The following is a 21,927-nucleotide window of genomic DNA, read 5'->3' as shown; positions in this document are numbered from 1 at the left end:
TTTCAGTTAATAGAATTAAGCGCCATACAACTTCTTGCTTCATATTGTCATTGAAATATACGACAAAATATGCATGTATTCCGGAAACAGGGAAACGATTCAAATTCTGGATGCCTATTGCATGATGGCTATGAACAGAATGGCTGATGATTCATGTTAGCTTTGGCTTATTGTTCCCAAGGGTCTGAATAGAGCAAGTACTTAACATGAGACATAACAGAAAAAAGGGCACATGGGATCATTTTAATTTGCTGGCTTATAAAACCTTAATAGCTTCAGCATATAGTAGCAGCCAGCTAATTGTGGATTTTTTAAAGTAGGGCTGTTTCTTGGATGAGGAACTGCCTGACAATTCTAGACTGTTGATCAGACTGGAAAATGGGGGTGTATAGGCGAGAAACACAATTATTTTGGGAGAAAGCAGCAGCAAACACTGCAAAAAAAACCAAAACCCAACCAAAACCCTAACACCTGGACATATAAAAGCAAAGGCAAATTAATAATAATAATAAATAATAATTACCTAAGGAAAAGTTCCATGAATCTGAAAGCTCGGAAGAAAATATCTCTGGCCCCGGTAACCAGCTTAGATTGGATCCTGCAACATTATTCTGGGACATGTATATTTGTCTTCATTTGCCAAATAAAAAAAAATTGATGTTCTCTAGAATTCGAAAGGACAAGATCTGTCCAAAGGAGGCTTATTCCCATGGCGGTCTTATCTGCTGGTCCTTGTTTTGTAATATTTTGCAATTTGGTGATTTCGATTTCTGGTGTTTTGTTTTTGAATAACCTGCTGTTACTCTTCCTTTTTTAAAAATGGGAAATATTATAGATGTTCTTTTGAATGAAACATAAGATATGTGTTTTAATATGAAAACATTTTTATATACTATTTGAACTATTCGTTTATAAATTTGGAACTCATTAATGTGTTTTGTCCTTCATTTTTTGAGGGCAACACATTTTAATTATATCAAATTAGATTTCAGTTTGCATTAAGTGCTTGATAATCTGGTATGCTGTAAGAACTATGGCACTTTAAGAAAAATGGCATAAAATTTGATATTGTAAATTATTTCTGCCTAATAACAACCAATATTGTACCAAATAATAAGTTGGATTTATTATGTTGGCAGTAATGCCGCATTTGGAAATTTTTACCTGAAAAGCTAATTTTTCCAGTCTATCGCTGTTCTCTAGTATGATAAGTATCTCAGAACAAAGTGTTGAATTATGCTTGGCTAAAATAAGAACTGAGAAAAAGAATAAGAAAGAGTAGGTTCCAGCAAGTGAATGAAGTATTTCGCTATTTTGGAAAAAAAGACTCCATTGCTATCAAACTTAAGTAGGACAGCAGTGCTATTAGGTAATTATGTATTATGTTCAAAGGTATCTGAAAGCCCTCAACTAAATTTATGTAAACTTGTCTGCTTCAAAAGACTATCCCACTATATATTTTATGAATATTTCTTAATATTAGGTCTAAGAACATCTGACCAACATTATCAAAGAATCAAAACTAAGCATCTTCATATGCATCTATGGAACTGGGACATATTTTGCAACATGATGTCAAATGATGCATTATATATCATTTATATTATGATGCCACTGGGGCAAATTATAACTCAGGTTATTTGCAAAATGTTTTGATGATGAAAGATCATGACGGCTTTTATCAAAGTTTTAAGCTTGGTCAGTACTTGAATGACTAACCACCAGGGAAATTCAAATGTTTAGACTAGACTTGAAAGTTGAAAAATATCCTGCATGAAGACAATGGAAACTATTTCATTGTAATGTAAATGGTGTTTTATATTGGGGTTTTAGATAATTTTAGATAATCAGGGCTTTAGATAAATTTGATTATTTATTTAGATAAATTTAGTTTGTTTTAATTACTGGATTTCTTACGTTTTTGTACTATTTCTGTGGTAAGCCACCCTGAGTCTGCAGAGAAGGGCGGCATAGAAATCTAAGTAAGTAAGTAAGTAAGTAAGTAAGTAAGTAAGTAAGTAAGTAAGTAAGTAAGTAAGTAAGTAAGTAAGTAATAAATAAATAAATAAATTTCTGAACCCATAAAATAGATAGTTGTGTCTGTGTAGTTATCTTGAGTTAATTATGACTTCAACTTTTCCTTATTATTTCAATTTTTGGGTGACTCTTAATTCATTTATAATTTTCTTAGATCAAAGTCTTATTAGCTTTTTGAGTTTCTTCCCAATTTTTAAAATTCTTACTTATTTTTATTTTGCTGAAGGAAGACAAATCCACCAGATTTTCAAACTTCTTGTTCTGAAGACCTCTAGTAGACTTAAGATATTTAAATAAGTAATTTTTAAAAGTAAATACTAAATGAGATTAGCAAACATGTCATTTAAAAAGTTCCATTGTGATTGATAGCATCCTTTTGTCTCAACTCTGCAACAGATCACATATAATCTCATGCACATCAGTTATCCATTGCATATATGTGTAATCTCATGTCCTCTCCTCTGGAAAGGTTTCATAGAATTGGTTAACTCATCAGTTCTTCAATCTTTGCTATGGTCATTGTCTCCACTCAGTCAGAGACATGCAAGGTTGCCATGCTCCAGCCAGAAGTCCAGTGGTCAACCGCATTTCACCCCAGTATGTTATGTAAAGGATACCCAAGTGGTTGCTTATAATTGGTGTGTTTTATAAATACAGATTACTGAGTTGAGAGAACCATGGAAAATAGTCTATTGTACACATAACTGCAGAATGACACGGTTGCAGAGTTGGGTTTCTCCTGGTTTGGACCAGTTCTACAGAGCCGGTAGTGGGAATTTTCCCCTGCTCACTGAACTGGCAGCAATCGCTGGTTAGCCACCCCCCCAAACTGGCTCTCATCTTGTTTTTGGCTTCTGCGCATGCGCAGCAGCTTGGTTTTTGGCACAGCATGTGTGACCACACAGTGTGCAATGTGTGAGAGCCCAGGCAGCATGGGAGGAAGCAAACCACCAGCAAGGTTAAGTTAGAACCCCCCTGCACGGTTGCTGTATTTGGGACAAGGCACTTCGGGGATGGATAATCTGGTGATCTTCAAATATTTCAGATTACAATTCCTAACATAATCTCAACTGGCAGAATTTAGGAGTTCACCATCTCTTGAGCCACCAGATTTTATAACTAGCTTTACGGTATCATTTAAGGCAAGGGTGGGCAAACTGATAGCTCAGTGTATGTCAGAAATAAATTAAAGAAGTTGAATGAAACTTCAGCCACAATTCTGTAAATCTGTGATTCCAAGTAACTCACATATTTCTCTTAAAGAGGAAAAATTATAAATAATTCAGGGGAGTGCAGAGTTTGTATTTTTGTTTTCTAGTATTCAAACACAAAGAATGTTCTGTCAAAATATAACTGTCATCTATAAAAGAGGGCAGGCTTAGTGTATAGCTTGGGCATCATGAGAGTTTAAAGTTTTCATACTAGCAAGATCTCCTTGTGTTGTTACTTCGTGTCTACCTTAAGCAGCTATTTTCCATAGGAATCTTGTGCATCTTTCCCAAGACATCCACTTTATTTTTAAAGTCTTTCAAACTAAACCAGTCTGACTTTCTGCAAGAACCTTTGTGCACAACTCCTGGTTAAGTTTATTTCAATGTGTGAGAAAAATATGAAATAGATCATATTCTATGGCAATGTAGTAATAAAGTAATTTTTAATTTTTTTTCTTTATTAATTCTTAGAAATTAATTTAACAGATATGTATACAATGAAGAATTGAATGGTATTCAGCATACAATACAGTGGTACCTCGAGATACGAGTTTAATTCGTTCCGGACCTGCGCTCTTAAGTCGAGCAGCTCTTATCTCGAACGACTTTTCCCCATAGGAATTAATGTAAATAATTTTAATTGGTTCCAGCCCTCAAAAAACTCACAAAGTTAGTCTAAATTATGCAAAAAGACATTGCAAGAATAAATGTAACTTTACTTATTAATAAGATGATAAGCTGAGAGCTTTCCTTCCCTTCCTCTTTTTACCCAAAACAATCAACATGGCAAACTTTTATTTTTATTCATTAAACTGTAGTTATTTATTCAACTTCACTGCCACCCAATCCTGTAGAGGGAGGAAAGAAGGGAAGGAAAAGGAAAGCAAGAAATGGAGGGAGGAAAGGAAGGAAGGAAAGAAAGGAAGGAAGAAAGAAAGGAAGAAAGAAAGGGTGAAGGGACAGGAACAGAGGAAGGAAGCAAGGAAACTTATGAAAGGGGAGAGTAACTTCACTGCCACCCAATCCTGTAGAGGGAGGAAAGAAGGGAGGAAGGAAAAGGAAAGCAAGAAATAGAGGAAGGGAAGGTAAAAGAGAGAAAGAAAAAGAGCAAGAAAGAAAGCAAGCAAGAGAGAAAGAAAGAAAATGAAAGAGAAATAAAAATAGAGAGGGAGAATGAAAGAAATGGAAGGAGGAAAGGAAGGAGAGAAAGCAAGAGAAAGAAAGAAAGCAAGAGAAAGAAAGAAAGAAAGAGAAAGAAAGAAAGAAAGAAAGAGAAAGAAAAAAGAATGAAAGAGCAAGAGAGCAAGAGAGAAAAAGAAAGAGAGAGAGAAAGAAAGAAAGAAAGAAAGAAAGGCAACTTCAAAGAAAGGCTCACTGAGCATCTCTCACTCTCTCTCTCTTTCTATCCCTCTATTTCTCTCCCCCCTTTCCCTCTCTCTTTCTCTCTCTCCCTCTCTCTTTCTCTCCCCCCTCTCCCCCCTTTCCCTCTCCCCCCCCAGGCCGGCAGCGATGTTTTAAAACAGCCGCGCCGTTTGCGAGCTAACTCCTGAGGTGCGGAAGTTTGCCTTTGGCATTTGGGCCACTCGGAATGTGAAATTCAAAACAGCGTTCGGATCCCCCCACCCCCAGCAGAAGCCAAGGACCCCCAGAGTGGGGCGGCAGGGGAGGCGACCGCCTCTCCACTCACCAAGTGCCGGGATACGAGCCGAGAAGAGCCGGGCTGGCTTACTTTCCTTCCTTCTCGCGCTGATGCAGAGCCACTCGAACAAAGCGTCACGCCCCCCTGACGCTTTTGGCGGCAAAAGAGCCCAGCGTCGCTTCGGAAGCCGCCGAAAGCATCAGAGGGGCGCGACGCTTTGTTCGAGTGGCTCTGCATCAGCGCGGGAAGGAAGGAAAGTAAGCCAGCCCGGCTCTTCTCGGCTCGTATCGCGGAGAGGGGCGGCATACAAATCCAAGTAATAAATAAAATAAAATAAAAAAATGTCTCTCCTCTCCCAGCTCTTATCTCGAGTAGCTCTTAAGTCGAGCAGCTCTTATGTCGGGGTTCCACTGTACTGGAATCATTAACCCTCTCTATTGAATCAAGTGAAATCCATTTGTATCAGCCAAATAATACCAAATCCTGTTGCATTTCAAGATCGAACAAAACCTTCAATAACTAAGCTTCTTCATATAAAATTTAGACCAGAGGTTCCCAAACCCCAGCCCACTACTGGGCTGCAGAAGCGGTAGGCAAGCATGTATACACAGCTCTACTTTGGCCTGCAGTGGGCAGGTGAGCAAGCAGCTTGCACAAATGGAGCTGTGCATGTGCTCACTTGCTGCCCATGTGGAACCATCCTCCTCTCTCCCCATTGCCAGTCCGCAAAGTCAGAAAAGTTGTAGACCGCTGATTTAGACAATCTCTCTCTATAATTTCCACACCCCACCTGTATAAAATTATCCATATCCCCAGACAATCTCTCTCTATAATTTCCACACCCCATCTGTATAAAATTATCCATGTCCCCAAACAATACCAAACTAGATTTTGTTGTGTCTCATAGGGTTCTTGGTGCTGAGCTTGGCTGTTTTCTTGCAGACATTTCATTATCCATTTAGGTAACATCATCAATGCTACAAAAGGGTTGGGTTTACTTTGCTCTCTCTGTATATAAAGTGGCTTGTCCTTCAGTGCTGCTAGGGTGCTGTTTTATTCTTGGTAGTTCCTTGATTAGGCTGTTGTTTACTGCTTGACTGTCTGATTTGGTAGTTACTTGATTGGGGTATTGTTTACTACTTGATTGTTGGTGTGGTAACTAACCCTGATGCTAATCTTTGCTTATCTAGATGCTGATTGCTGATGTAGATGTCTTTTTGATCTTCTTTCCCTCTTTATTCTCTCTTTTGAATGGTATATGTTTATCTTTATGTACCTCTTGATGGCTAATTTGTTCAAGTGCCAGATTTCTAGGAATTATACCGTAATGTTTTTGGATTTAGCTTTATGTATAAAATGCTCACTTTACAAATTTATTTATTTATTTGGACTCAGGGCGGTTTACTACAGGAACAATACAAAAAACATCCAGTAGTTAAAACAGTCTAAATTTATCTAAAACTCCAGTTATCTAATTTATCTAAAACCCCAGTTATAAAACACAACCAGTCACCTTCATTCTAATTACACTCATGGTAGGAGCGGAATATGCATGCTCCAGTCTGCTGGCAGAGATGAGGTTTCAAAGACTTACGAAAGGCCAGGAGGGTGAGTGGTGCGAAACTCAGGGGGGAGCTGGTTTCAACAGGTCTGAGCTGCCAGAGAAATCTCTACCCCTATGCCCTGCCAGGCGACATTGCCTAGATGATGGGACCTGGAGAAGTTCAACTCTGTGGGACCTAACCAGTTGGTGGGATTCATGAGGCAGAAGATGGTCCCATAAGTAACGTGGTCCTAGGCCATGTAGGACTTTATAGGTCATGTCCAACACTTTAAATTGCGTCCGGAGACCAATCAGTAGCCAATGCAGCTCATGGAATGGTGTTGAGATATGGGTATACCTTGACAGTCCAATGATGGTTCGCGCGGCTGCATTTTGCACTAAACATTCTTTAAAGGTAGCCCCACATAGAGGGCATTGCAGTAATGGACTTTTAATTTTTTTTTGGAATGAAGTAAGCATAGAAAACTTCTTTGTGTAGAGTTTTGATAAAGCACTGTTTTCCCAAGAATGTGAACTTGATTTTATTATTAAAGGTACCAGCCTAGAAACTGGGGAATCATGTGCTCTAGTCCCACTTTGAGCATGAAGGCAGCTGACTGATCTAGGACAGTCCATCATTCTCAGCCCTAAGAAACAGGCAATGGCAAACCACTTCCAAAATCTTGCCAAGCAGATTTTGCAGGCATTTCACAAAGAGCCAAGACTGATTCAAAGATACGCATGCTACGCACACACAAATAAGGGCAATGCTTGCATCATGACATCACTGTAGTTGTATCATTTTGCTGCACCCTTCATTTGCTGCGGATGTCTATGAGTGTCCTCAGATATACAGTACAGTGGTACCTCTACTTATGAACTTAATTTGTTCTGTGACCAGGTTCTTAAGTAGAAAAGTTTGTAAGAAGAAGCAATTTTTCCCATAGGAATCAATGTAAAAGCAAATAATGCATGCAATTGGGGACACCACAGGGAGGGTGGAGACCCTGTTTCCTCCCAGGAGATTCCTAGAGGGGCCCCACAGAGGCTTCTCCCTGCCTTTTCCAGTGACAGTTTAGGAGGCTTGGGTTTGTAAGTGGAAAATGGTTCTTGAGAAGAGGCAAAAAAATCCTGAATGCCCAGTTCTTATCTAGAAAAGTTCGCAAGTAGAGGCATTTGTAGATAGAGGTACCACTGTACTTACTTTCCATTTGCAATTTTCTCATGATTCCCAGTTTGTTTACCTTCCTATTTGTTTCATCTTATCCCATATGGATATCCATTCAGTGATTTCAAGAATGGGGAATGGTTTCACAAAGCCTTTATGCCTAGTCTTTTTGATTGTACCTAATTGCAGCACAAAGAAACTGTGGCAATTCTTTCTTTCTTTATTTCTGTTTCCCTTACCCCTCTTCTTCTTCTTCCCCCTTTATTTTGCTGTCATCTGGTGTTCAGAGGGAGTGAGTTGCATAAATACTAAAACACCCCCCCCCCCACACCCATTGTGGCACCGCCCAAAGACCATATAAACTCCGTTTGGCTTTGTCCCTCATTCCCTTGAAAATAAATTGTGAGTAGCAAAATCTGGAAACAGAGGCAGATTAAGGAGCTACCACACCACATGGACAGTAAACTTCATTCCAGCATAAATTGTCTCTTGGCTGAAGGATGGCTGGAGAACCACTTCACCACAGCAGTGAGGAAAAACCTCTCCCACTCCAAAACTCCCCCAATATACAATTATACTATAACCTCACGTGGATCGTTGCCGGATTTAGCAAACGCCTAAAACAACCGCCCGCTTTAAAAACGTATTTTGTCGAAGCCGATAGATATCCGCCTTATAACCGAAGCGCCCCTAAAAAGACAGCATGTTTCGCTTTAGTTCCAATGCAGCTGTTGCAAACTCTGGATTTTTGTCAATCCAGTCGTGAGGATTTCACTTTCCTTCAAAACAAAACGAAACAAAACTGCTCCGCGCAAAGCGAAACAAATCTTTCAAGACGGCCAGATAATCCGTTGTGCGAGAATTATGACGGGGCCGGGGAGAATTTTCTGCAGCTTTAAAATTATTTTGTCTGCTAAGCAATTTAAAATAATAATGATAATCTGTGGCGCGCGCTCCCGAGGGCTTGAGCGCGCGCCGTTCCCAACCCATCCCGACTCGGCCGCTCCCTCCTCTTCCTCCTATGCCAGCTTTCTTCCCTCCCAAACCTTTTTCCCGCGCGAGGTGGCCTCCTTGCTTCCCCGCTGAGCTCGGCGCCCGCGAGGCCGCGAAGAGAGAGAGAGCGCGCGCGCGTTACCGCGCGAACCTTTCCCAGAGCCACGCAGACGGGCCTGGGTGGGGGAGAATGGGGGTGGAGAGAAGAGTGCGCGAGCGAGCGAGCGCGCCGATTGGCTGGCGAAGGGCGGGGTGTTGAGAAGAGGGGCCGGCACCGAAGCTGGTCCGGTGCAGTGGCCTTTCCTTGCCGCTACTGGGGCAACGGCGTCCCTTCAGTCCCCCCCACCCTCCCCGGGAGGAGGACTCGCGGACTCAGATAGGCGGAGGCTCGGCTGAAGAAAGGGAACCGCAGCAAAAGAAGCGGGCTGAGGGGCAGCTGCCGTCGCCGCCTCTCTTCTCTCAGTCCCCGCTCCTCCTCCTCTCGCTTTCCCACCACTCCCGCTTTCCTAGCAAGTTGTTTCTCGGCCCCGCATGAACAGCGGCCGGGAGGGTTCCCAGCTCCGTCCCTCCTTGCAAGCCGCCGGCGCCGTTTAACCTTTCCCCAGGAAGATGCCGCCGCCGTCGCGGCTGCTGTAGGGCGGCTTGGCTCACTCCTCCTCATGTTCTTGCCCCCGGCTTCGGTGGCTCTGCTGCTTCGCGGGCCCGGTAGAGGATGCTGTCCTGCTCGGTGCGGGGCCGCGACCAGGGCATCGCCGGCCGTTTCCTTGCCTGCCATCCCATTGTCCCTCGGGGTTCTCCGCGCCGCAGTTGTTAGCTCCTTCGCCGAGCGATGACTTCGAAGCATCAGGCGGACTGGATCCCTTACAGGTACTTCCCGAGGCGCCAGATTGGGCTACTTACTGTTTCTTCTCTCCCTGGGCGCGGGTTTGTTTATTTATTTCATCAGATTTCTATGCCGCCCTTCTCCGGGGACTCGGGGCGGCTTACACTAACGAGTACAAAATATAAATAAATCTAATATTTTTTTTAAAAACTCATTAAAATCCCAATTCGAAAGAGGCCGGGAAGGGTGCTGGTAAGGTACCGGTAAGTGTGTCATCTTAAATTAAGTTTTGCATTTAATGCAGGGAGCGGGGAGAGAAGAAACACATACACTGCCCTAAACACTGTAAGTAAAGAATGCTGTTGACATTCTTTTAAAGGATTAAATAAACTGTACTTCTGGGGAGGTGAGGAATAGAGAGGTCCAGGCTGAGAGATATACTAAGAAGCAAGCCCTGCAGGGAAAGAGTTTTTCCATCAATGAAAGTGGCCAATTAAATAGGAGTACAGTAATTTGTTTCATTTGGGAAGGGATGTGGCCATTGCATTTTTGGAAACGGCATCCTTTAAAACACCAATGTCCCTTGGAAGGGCTGGAAATCTTTGTTTTTGGAACTGACATGCGCAAGCCAGTTCCCATTATTGCTTTTGTGTGTTGATTCTTTTGTGATGTGTTCTAGATTTATTTCAGTGGGTCAGATCGTGATGGGGTATTCTTATATCTTGTTACTCTCTCAGTTTATCCTCAGATAGTAATAGCAGTGAATATGTATGAAGGCTAGTGTTTTATCTCATGCTGCTCCATTATTATTATTTACATCCATTCTGTTTTCATACTTCTTCCTTTCATTTATCTGCAAAAGTTTGACCTCTAAGATATTTTCCAAGATCATTGGAATATTCATCATCTGTGAAATGTCTCCCCCCCCCTTTAAATGTTACCCTCAGGAACACAGGACTTTTATGGGTCAACATTGATGGTAATTCAAGATCTTTGATGGGTTGACAACTGCCTTGTATCTGAAATTCAGTTTTATTCTTCACTGTCATCTCTGAAACTAATTTCCAAATTTAAATTCTTTAAATTGATGAACCCAAGAATAATTTGTCACAGTCAGTAAATGCATAGACAGATTATATAGTAAAATGCATACAGCTTTCATGCAGTTACTTACAAAGAATTATTTAGGTGTGAAGTATTCCAAACAAAACTTGTGGTATAGAATCAAATTCCAGTTCAGGGGTAAGATTGAATCTCTTCTTCCTTGGAACTTATCTGAGGAATCTCGTTTTCGATGCTGAATTCCACAAAACCCACCCTATCCCCTGTGAATTACCTTTAGGTTAAGAGAATCAGAAACAATGATCTTTTCAAATAAAATATACCAGTAGATAAATTTAGGTAAGGCAAAAAATAAAAGGACTTTCTTTAGAGATAAGCAACTAAAATCCCCCCTCTTAACCTAGTGTTTGTTTATTTGATAATGGGTAAACAAGTAGATTTTACATAGGATGCTTCAATTCTTCCTCTCTCCACTGAATTATTTTGCTTGGACTCCTACCTTCCTATATCATATTGGCAATCAAATACTTCTGCCACCATTCTTGCTGTCTTTGTGACGAGCAGGAATTGCCATGGCAGCATCAGTTGCTGTTGTCGGTAATTGGTTCCTTGGTTGCTATAAGCTACCAAAGCCTCGGCTAGTTTTCTTTCTGAGATAGCATATATGTATGCCTCAGAAATAAGTGAAGAACAGTGCTTGATAGAGAGGGCTAAATTCCCTTGCTTATCATGCCTCCTGATCAGGCAGGGAAGAAAACCCTAATCTTACATAAACTACTTTGATTGGAAACTCAAAAGTTGACAAGAGAAAGTGGATTTCTGTTCATACCAGAAATTCAGTAGGTGTTTATAGAGCATGTAAAACATTCAAAACTTGATAGACATAAAATAACTTTATTAACTTAAGCAACATTATTTATCCCGAATTTACACCCATAATACTAATTATAGTATAATTCACTATCTACACATTGATAAGAGCCAGTTGGAGGTATTTTTATTTCTTAAACTGGTGCTTTCTACAACTTGCTGAATGAGAATGATCAACATCTGGCTTGCAGGCCCTTTGCATTTTTCAGCCAGGTTTTAACGGCCTTTGGAAAACAGCTAGATTGCACTGTTACATTTCTAAGCCAAAAGAGAACACTGAATTTTATTTTCTCTAATATGTGTTTGGTGGAACTTACGCTTTTTTAACAAAATCACATTTGTCAATAAATTATATTTGCTTTAGACATATAACAGTGTTTTTCTTCTAATAGTACCTGTTGTTAATATTGCTGTAATATTTCCCTGTATTTTCTTTTATGGAGACATTTTTTAAAAAATGTAGCTACTTACATTAGGCACAAACTAAAACTAGCCCCAGTGGCATTTTGGAAAATTGGTCCAAAATGCAACTATTAAATTATCAGTCAATGTTAGCTGCCAATCTTCATGCAGGAAGAATTTCGCAATTATCAGTCTGTGTTCAGATTTGTGTCAAGTTTCTGCTTTTTCTTTTTAAAGCCTAACTCAGCATTAGATGATTATTTGATGGAATGTTATTCAGTGACTGTTCAAACATTATACTTAACCAGGTCAGTTAAAAATCAAGTAGATCTTGTTCATTTTAACCTCCAGTGGTTCTTGCTGTTTTATGTTTTCTTGTTATGCATGCTGCTGTTCTGATTAATTTTTAATATTCTTCCTTATTGTGAAAACATGCACATGAGCTAAATAAGCAATGGTAGAAAGTAAATATATTCTAAATTAGATTTGTCCTGTGGCTGAATAGTTCATTGTTAATTTTTATTACTGTAATGGCTCCTTTGTTAGTACCTAGAGATGTAATTTTCACTTGTAACTTATTTTCTTGCTCTAAGGTATACAGTATGTAACATTTTTAAAGGGTGAATCAAAATTATTAACACATTTTTTTCTCATGAGGCATTTAAAATACCACATGGTGGCTTGCACAGAGAATGCATTTTTTCCCCAAATTTTATGTGTATGGTTATAGCCATTCTAGTCAGTGCTTTTATCTCCCACAGAGAAAGAATGGACTCTGTATGCAAAGTGAGAAATCAGATCTAAGCATGGAGTGAAAATAAACTGTATACAATATTTTGGAAGCAAAGATTGTAGCATGCTGTGTTTTTAAAAGAGAGAGGCAATTTCAGTTCTAAAACAGAAGGCTGAGGACATGGTCAGATGGTGAATAATGCAACAGCATTTCTGAAACCAATAAGGTATTAACTGATTGAGTTGAATAGAATATCAGCTAAAACCTCTATGCTGATAATACTTTGAATTGTCTGGGGAAAAAAGTTTTTACATAAGTACCTCTGTTACCTGATGGTTTAACAGTAGCTACACTATAAGAATATTGTCCTAAGAATACAGCAGCACTGAAAATATTTTCCAGGAAATGCACGGCCATATACCATTCCAGCTAAGAGTCCGTTTCTCATAGCCCTGAGTCCATTTTGGAGTGAGGGGCATATAAATACAATAAATACAAATACAATAAACCATAGGATAAACAGTTGACAGAACTAGGACTTAAGGGGCTATCATAGAGGAGAGGGAGTCAGCTTATTCTGCAAAGCACCTGAGTGCGGGATCTATTAAAGAGAGATATAACCTAGAACTAAGGGGAAATTTCCTGACAGTGAAAACAATTAATTAGTGGAACAGCTTGCCTCCAAAAGTTAGAGGAGGTCTATCACTGGAGGTTTTTAAGAAGAGACTGGATAACCACTTGTTTGGAATGATATATGGCTGTGATGGCGAACCTATGGCATGTGTGCCAAAGGTGACACATGGAGCCATATCGAAGGGCACATGAGGCGTTGCCCTATCTCATCTCCAGAGCGCATGAGCTCTAGCCAGTTGATTTTTGGCCTTGGGGAAGGCCATTTCACCCTCCGAGGCTTAAGGGAAGCTTTCCTGAAGCCCTGGAATACAAAAAACTACCCAACGAGCAAACCGGAAGTTCAGAAAAACAGATTTCCAGTTGCCAGTTGTGCTGTTTTTTGCACTCCGTGTCTTCAGGAAGCTTCCCTGAAAGCTCTGGAGGGCAAAAAACCAGCACAATGGGCAAACCGGAAGTCTATTTTTCTGAACTTCTGGTTTGCCCATTTTTTTCATCGTCCCAGGCTTCAGTGAAGCCTATGCGCATGGCCGGGACGGGTATGGGGGTTGTGCGCATGCGCACGGGCAGCAAGAGATGTGTGTGTTTGTGTGTGGGGGGGGAGGGAGGGACACGCACACCCACCTCTTGGCACACAAACCAAAAAAGGTGCGCCATCTCTGGTATATGATCTCCTGCTTGAGCAGGAGATTGGACTAGAAGACGTCCCATGTCCCTTCCAATCTTGTTATTTGATGCTCTGTGAACTCAAATCTATGTTCATCCTGATGATTTGCAGAAAGATAGTAGCAAGAGAGAAATAACTGCATATGCTATCACTTTAGCAGCCACAATTTTACAGCGGGCTTTAGAATATGAATAAGGAAGGTCATAAATGTTTATCGTTTCCCTTCAAAGTATCATTTTTCTGTTCCCTGTTTTGCGTGCTTGAAAAGCCTAACACAATTGCATGTTTTCCCTCCCATGTGTAAAATTATTTTCAAGCACCAGAATCAGGACAACTGTGCTGTCCTGCTCACCCACATATAACAGTGGTTTAGCGGGTTTAATATTCTCCAGCAATTCCCTTCACCAGAAACCCAGAACTATTCCAATTAAGTGCAGCCAAAGGCAGACCAGTGCTAGTCCACAGAGCAATGTTCAGTGAGTTCAGAAAGTTTATTAAAAGCCTCGGCACTACCCTGCAAGGGTTCCCCAACTCCCCTCCGATTAAGAAGGGAGCGAGTCACCCTAAACAGGGCGTCCAGGCGAGATTCCGCAGACGCAATCAGGCCGACATTTTATTTATTTATTTATCTATTTATTTATCTATTTATTTATTTATCTATTTATTTATTTATCTATTTATTTATTTATTTAAAAGCTCAATATGAGCTTTTACAAGTGTTCGGTCAGATTCGGATCTGGTCTTTCTCCAGCGCTTCTCTAGAGTTCTCTTCTGGTGTTTCATTCCCCGAGATCCTCAGTAAACCAAGGAGACCTCCAGGGTCTGTTGCCAGAGAGAAGTCGCAAAGGCGCAATTCGGTCTAGAACCTCCGTCGCAGTGGTATTCTAGGCTGCAGCAAGCGACTCCGCCGAACTGTGGACAAGTGAATCTGGCAAAACCCCAAGCGCCCTTTGAAAACCTTCTGGATCCATCAGGCGTCTGGGGCGGAACCTCCTAATTGGTTCCGCCTCCCTGCGGGGAAGGATTGGAGCCTTAAAATCAAGCCACAGTAGAAAATGATCTGACCATGACAATGGCAACGTTTCTAAGCCCCTTAATATTAGATCATTACTCAACTATCCCGAAAGGAAAACCATGTCGAGAGTGTGTCCCCTCTCATGGGTTGGACACTGAACTACTTGGGTCAGGTCCATGGATGCCATGGTGGCCGTGAACTCCTGCGCCAACCCTGAGGGTTCACCGAGTGACGGCAGGTTAAAATCCCCCAAGACAATAAGTCTGGGGGACTCCACTGCCAGCCCGGCTACCTCCTTGAGTAGCGCAGGCAGGGCTGTTGACACGCAGCTGGGAGCCAGGTACGTGAGCAACGTCCACCTGTACCCCTAGGTCCAACCTCATAAGAAAGGACTCACAACCCGCAATCTCAGGACCAGTGAGCCTACGCAGCTTGAAGGTCTTCTTGGCTATAATTGCCACTCCTCCCCCCCTTCCCTGGGGTCGTGGCTGGTGCCACACCTGAAACCCAGCTGGGCACATTTCCGAGAGAGGAACTCCCCCCTCTGGGCCCAGCCAGGTCTCAGTCACATACGCCAGGTCTGTCTCCTCCTCCAGTAGTAAATCCTGGATGAGGGGAGCTTTATTTATAGCAGACCTGGCATTTAGCAGCAACAGCCTGAGCCCAGGGTCCGGATTTCGCTTGACACCAGTCCCCCGGGTTTGTTTATTAGATTTATTTATTTATTTATTAGATTTGTATGCCGCCCGTCTCCGTAGACTCGGGTTGAGTCCATGGGGCCAGAACAAGGGACTGCTTTCAGGCAGCGGTCCCTTGTTCCCCGTGAATGGCTTACCCCATGTCTTCCGCCATATCTGCCTCTCCCCAGCACGACCGGAATATTCAGGCCCTCCACCACCCCAGAGATAGGCACCCCCACCCCTCCTGCCTCCAAGCCGCCAGATCAACTGTCCCTTCCATACATTTCATACATCCCAGACATCCTCTCCATCCAATCATATTCATACATTCGTCTTAAAATTGATCTCCTTAGTAAATTAAAAAACAAAGGTTATATCACCCATAAATAGTGTCCCATCACAATCACACTCACTATCATTTTACATACACATAATCACACACTCCACTCCCCTTCCCACCCCTACAATAAAATAACCTTAGCAATATATCTAAAACAATTATTTAAAAAAGGTGTAAGATCCAATATAAAACTGTTAACTAATTTCTGTACAAAAAGGCATATGGGACTGAAACTTAAAATTGTCTTCTATGGGAGATTCTTGTAGTTTATGTCAGAGATTATAGTCTGATGAAAAATATTGTCCAGTCTGAATGGAAAGACTGTCTCCTGCTCTTGCTTCCCTGACCATTGTCCACGGTCACCACAACAGTGGGGGTTAAATGGCCAAGTCCAAAGACCATTTAAGTTTCCACATCCCAGAAGTCGCAGCAGCCCTAAAAGGAGCCCTAACAAGGAGGGTTGTTCTGGCATATTGGTTATTCCAAATGCCCCAGCGTTGTTCTTTGGTGTCCTAGGTTTTAGATAGACGCCAGCAATCTCCTCTAGAGCATCTTCCGGTTTTGTAGCCGATGCCAGCAGGCTCCCTCCAGCACGCTCTTGAAGCCTCTGTCGGGTGTCGCCCCCAGGACAACAGCCGCTTCCACTGGCCGCCGCCCCAAGTGCCTCGGTGTTTCAGGCGTTTTCAGGCATCTTCTGGCTTTGTAGCTATGAAAAATATATCCATTAAATTTATTCCTAACATCCCTACACTGCAGCCTGATCCCCCATGAACTCATTTTCATTCCATGCCTGATCCTGGGCCTCACTCTCTTCCCAACTGCACTAGTAGCTTTGTGTGATACTAAGTGACTGTAGTATCTGGCTTGTGAACAGCGGCAGTTCTATGTATTCTGCTCACCTAATCTGGTCCCAGAGCATCCATGTCTACTCCCTTGGTTTTTCATCACCTTTTTCTCCTCCAAATGCTTTTCCTCTTGGGTCTCTTTAAAATATGTTTCAGAAAAATCATCCAACCTCTTATAATGGAGGTTTTAAAATAACTTTTAATATAGTAAAATAATTAATGAACTTAATTAGCATCTATATGACTATAGAATTAATGGAATAACTTCCAACTTAATCATAGTTATACTAATTATAACTAATTATAACTAGCCCCCTGGCTGACGAATGTAGTATGCCTCGATGTGTGAATGATAATGGATGATTTTAAGTGTTTTTTAAAAGTTTTAGTTATATTAATTGGATTTTTTAGTTATATGTACTGTATATTGTTTTTTGACATGTTGTGAACTGCCCCAAGTCCTCGGAGAGGGGCGGCATACAAATCCAATAAATAAATAAATTAGAGAAAGAAAGAAAAAGTCAGTCTGCAGATGGGCACAGTTTGGCCACAGAAAGAAAGAGTAGGTCCATTTTCACAATTAGACATTTCTTTACCTAATTCTGAATTTATTCCTAAAGACTGAATTTATTTGAAGGAAGCTGTCTTGTTGATGATGTCATGCACCATCAACTTAAAAATTTAGAGATACTTTCTCAAACTGGGCATTCATGCCGCTCTCAAATTTTCTGGGAAATTTTTCTGGGCTCGGTTTCTTAAGTAGAAAATGGTTCTTAACTAGAGGCAAAAAAAATCTTGAACACCTGGTTCTTATCTAGAAAAGTTCTTAAGTAGAGGCGTTCTTAGGTAGAGGTACCACTGTATTCTGTTTTATCCAGTGAAGGGCTACCAATTTTTTTACTACCACACTGTGGGCGTGGCTTATGCATGATGCCCTGCATTTTCTTTCAATATCTTTCAGTGCAAATTGGGTGCTCTAGGATGGAGCTCCATTTTTGTTACCCCACTGCGTTCCCCCTCCCTCCCAGTCCAGGCAGCAGCCAACCCTTGGTTTTATCCTCAGATGAAGCATACATCAGCAGCTATTATTTTGCACACAACAATCCTATGAGATTGTTTGGGCTAAGTGCTCTTCTGAACTGCAGCCATTAACTGCTTGTCTGTCCTGTATACCCTAGCAAGAAATGTTGTGATTTTTAAACTACCGGTATTTAATCTATTTAATTGTGCCTGACTCTTGGTAACTTTATAGGCAAGTGCTCTCCATGTTATTCTGTCAAGCACAACTTCTTTTAATTGTTGTATGTTCAACTTTCTATCAGATCTGATGTTATCAAGCCAGCATGTATTTTTCTTGGCCCTTCTTCTTTTGTCTTCTAACCTTTTTTTAAAGCATCATTGCCTTTTCCAATGCATTTGCATGCATAAGATCGTCAAAGTAAATCAGACATACCCTTGTGATTTTATCTTCTGGTGATGTGTCTGTTTTTTTACGATTTAACATCTTCCTATGATTATTCTGGCTGTCCATGGTATATGCAGTAATTTAAACTAGCACTACAGTTCAAAGGTATCAATTCTTCTTCGTCAATCATTCTTGGTATCCAAGTCACACCAAAGTCATGTTGAGTTATTGCCATAAAGTGTTGCAGTGAGATTTTTTTTAATAGAGTAGTTCACCATTTATTTTATTTATTTATTAGATTTGTATGCCACCCCTCTCCGAAGACTCTTTCCCTAATCCTTCCCATTTATGCATGACTGGGACTGGCATATGGTTGATAAATCATATCATACCGTATGGCTGGGTTATCAAGAAATGATGCTGGTTGAAAAAGTTATTTTCCAAATTTCAAATCCATCTCCCTTTTGGTCATAGAATAAGTAAGGATTCTGCCTGACTAAGGTTAATATGGCTTGGATAGGTGGGTTTCCTTGCTTCTTTTCCTCTGTCATCCATTCTAGGGGGAAAAAAATCACTATTGCCTTTCTTTCTTTAGAGATTCTTCTAGTCACTTGTACTAGAACAAGAAACTTGGCAAAGCTCTAGTCAATTTTACCCTGTTAAAAAACAATAACACCCAAATGGCCAAGTTTTCTGTGCTGTGCCAGTAACTATAAGTACAGGAGGCCAGACTTAGATCAATGGTCTTGACAGTGACTATAAATCTCACCACTGTGCAGGAAGGCTAGAGTTCAGGAAAAACAAACAACCTTAGTTCAGAAACTGAAGTTTTATGTGGACAAATCTATGATCCAGTCACCAGAGCAGAATGTAGCCTTGTGTTAGTCCAGATGTCAGCCAGGGAATCAGAAATTTCACACACTTGGGAAGTCAGGTCCAAGGTTGGAAAGTTGCCTGTTTGCATAAGTTTGACTCTCAAGCCTTTCTTTCACAGTACAGTAGTCCCTCACCTATCGCTGGTGTTACGTTCCAGACCTGGCCGTGATAGGTGAAATCCGCGATGGGGAATTTATCGACTGATAGTACTTATTTAAGTATTTATATTGTAATTGTTTGGTAGTTTTCATTGTTTTAAGTGTTTATAAACCCTTCCCACACAGTATTTATTTTAGATACAGTATTTAAATACAGTATTTACAATTTTAGATATATATTTTTTTAAAAAAACCTGCCGATCGAGTTCGGCGGGCTGTTTAAATCTGCCGATCGGCTTCCTCAGAAACCCGCGATGAAGTGAAGCCGCAGTAGGTGAAGCGCGGTATAGCGAGGGACTACTGTACTGAGTCAGCCCATGCCTACTTTCCTGAGTCATAGCTCTTTCCTCAGAGGAACCTTGCTGAACCTCCCTATTATACTCACTCCATCAGTCTTGTGCAAGGATTCAAGACCTTTTCCTGCTCAGTCTCTGAAACTGTAGACTCAGCCTATTTATGGTTTGGCTGTTTATTATGTGATTGCTCCAGAAGCACAGGTTCATCATGTAGAACAGAGGTTCCCAATCTTGGCAGCTTCAAGATATGTGGGGAATTCTGGGAGTTGAAGCCCACACATCTTAAAATTGCCAAGATTGAGAAAGAACTTCTACATCTGCTGTAGAAGATATTTCTCTTTCTGACTTACTGGTAAATATCTGAGGGGGCTGCTGGCCCCTGAGTTGTGAAGTCTTGCTCCTCCAGTTCAGAATCTGATTCGTCAGATGGGGCCATATTAATTTCATCTGCTGGACCTGTTTTATTAATAGCGATTTTACATTTCCACTCTCGGTATAGAGCACGGGTAGGCAAAGTTGGCTCTTCTATGACTTGTGGACTTCAACTCCCAGAATTCCTAGACTAATCATGCTAGCTCAGGAATTCTGGGAGTTGAAGTTCACATGTCATAGAAGAGCCAACTTTGCCTACCCCTGGGCCAGAGGAAGAAACTTGGCAATTTTTTTTGTCAGTGTCTTACAATTAAAAGAAATCAGGCCACATTTCATCATTCCTATGCTAAATCTGTTAAAGGAAACAAACAAACAAAATGTCCAGCATTTCAGTGTTCCACAATTGAACCATGGAAACAAAAATAAAATGGTAAAATGATGTCAGAAACAATAGCAGCTCAGTACAAAACAGCCATTAAAGGCAGACAGTGAGGGGTGAGGGAGTATGCCAAGCATAAAGCATAGCCAGCCAGTTAAAAAACAGTATTTGTGCAAGACAGTATGAAGTGCAATGAGCGAATGGATCAGCCTTGCTTGTCCCACTGGAGGAAGAAATACACTACATTTGAAGTAGAACCAAAAAACTCAACGGGAGGGGACCTTCTCAGACGTTGGGGGGTGAGTTGATGGTAGCACAATATATTCCTGCCATCTTTAAATAATAGAGGGATCATTCTTGAGCCAAGGCAAACTAGAAGCACAAATCAACCCTTAGAGACAGTGACTGGCCCAAGATTACCCAGTCCCCTTTAATTGCTGAGAATGGACATGTCTGTGGGCACCTCCTGTTCTGTCCTAACTCCTTAACCACTGCTTAACATTTCCTCCCTGAGGAAAAATTGAAAGCCTCAGAAACCCAGTAGGCCAGACTCACCAAAGACCAGAACAAGGAGATCACTTTGGGGGGGGAGCTGAAGAAGAGGGTGTTATCTCTTCCTTTGTTATGAACGATGGGGGAGGACTCTGGCTTAGAGGATTAATACAGTAAAAAGTGCTAAGTTGTGTGGAAGAATGGTTAAACTATATGCACCCTACCTGTAAGGAACTCTTTATTTTCAAGGACCTTTTCTGGAGAGTTAACTGATGGAGACTAATGCCTAGTATTGCTGGAACTGCTGTCAGATATAATGGGAGGAAGAAATTACCTTGCCTGTATCAAGAAAGGGTCAGGTTTTTTTTAAAATGGAGTTCAGGGTTGAGATGTAACCAGATAATCACCCTCCTTAATTCCCACAAAGACCTAGTTTCCATGAAGGAGGGAGAAGTACAATCAGACTATATTGATTTATTAAGTGCCATGAAGTAGTTTTTGACTCTTAGCAACCACATCCCTAACTTGGTCTTTCAGATCTTCCGACAGTGCACCGATTGCCATTGTAACTGCTTGCTGATGGTCATCCTGTTCTCTTGTCTTACATTTTCCCCAGCATTTCATCCTTTACTGGAAAACTACATCTTCTGATAATGTGCCTGAAGTAGGATAATCTCAGCCTCATCATTTACGCCTTTAGTAAGAAGTCTGGATTGATTTTTCCAGTGACCCATTAGTTTGTTTTCTTGTCTTTCTACAGTATTCTCAAGAGTCTTCTCCAACACCAAAGTTCAAAGGCGTCAATACTCATTCTGTTCTGCTTCTTCAAAGTCCAGCTTTTGTTTACTTAGAATGTCACAGAGAATACTGTGGCATGCATGATTTTGATATTTGTGTAGACATATCATGGCATCTGAATATCTGTTTCTAGACCTTCTGTCACTATAATCTTATAATAAGAGTGGCATTGGCCTGCATGGCTTAGGTTTCCTAATGTGAAGGGCTGTCATCAGATCAATGCTAAAGGAATATCTTTAATTTGCCCTGCCTATATCTGATCCCCTGTCTACTTTTGCATTTCATGCCCACTTCTGGAGTTTCCCTCTGAAATTGAGCTGGTTAATTATCCTTACTTGTTTGTTGGACTGCTAGCCTCTTGGATTGGCTTTCATCTAATTACCTTCAGCCTAGAGTTGTCAACCTTTCTTGATCCATTTGTGATCTTGCCTGAAGGCACAGGTACCCACTAATTAAAAAAACAAAACCTAGGGCAAAATCTTGTAATAACTAA

At 41.2% G+C, this 21,927-nt stretch overlaps 1 protein-coding gene across 6 annotated transcripts in view; it reads left to right on the top strand.

Moving 5' to 3' along the window:
• The window catches only part of TUB (TUB bipartite transcription factor), a 122,347-nt gene that overhangs the window by 34,427 nt on the left and 65,993 nt on the right, over positions 1–21,927 (top strand). For 2 of the 6 annotated variants that reach the window (XM_070763798.1, XM_070763768.1), the window contains exon 1: positions 8,831–9,458. The exons of 3 other annotated variants lie outside the window; for them this stretch is intronic. In XM_070763798.1, the coding sequence (XP_070619899.1) occupies positions 9,421–9,458 (38 nt within the window). In that variant the 5' untranslated portion in view covers positions 8,831–9,420. Of the gene's footprint in view, positions 1–8,556; positions 9,459–21,927 lie in introns of those variants that run through there. One more of the 6 variants, XM_070763775.1, reaches the window with a different exon arrangement.

This window comes from Erythrolamprus reginae, chromosome 1 (assembly GCF_031021105.1).
Source record: "Erythrolamprus reginae isolate rEryReg1 chromosome 1, rEryReg1.hap1, whole genome shotgun sequence".
In the NCBI taxonomy this organism is placed as follows: Eukaryota; Metazoa; Chordata; class Lepidosauria; order Squamata; family Dipsadidae; genus Erythrolamprus; species Erythrolamprus reginae.
This window is presented reverse-complemented; position numbering and strand designations above follow the sequence as displayed.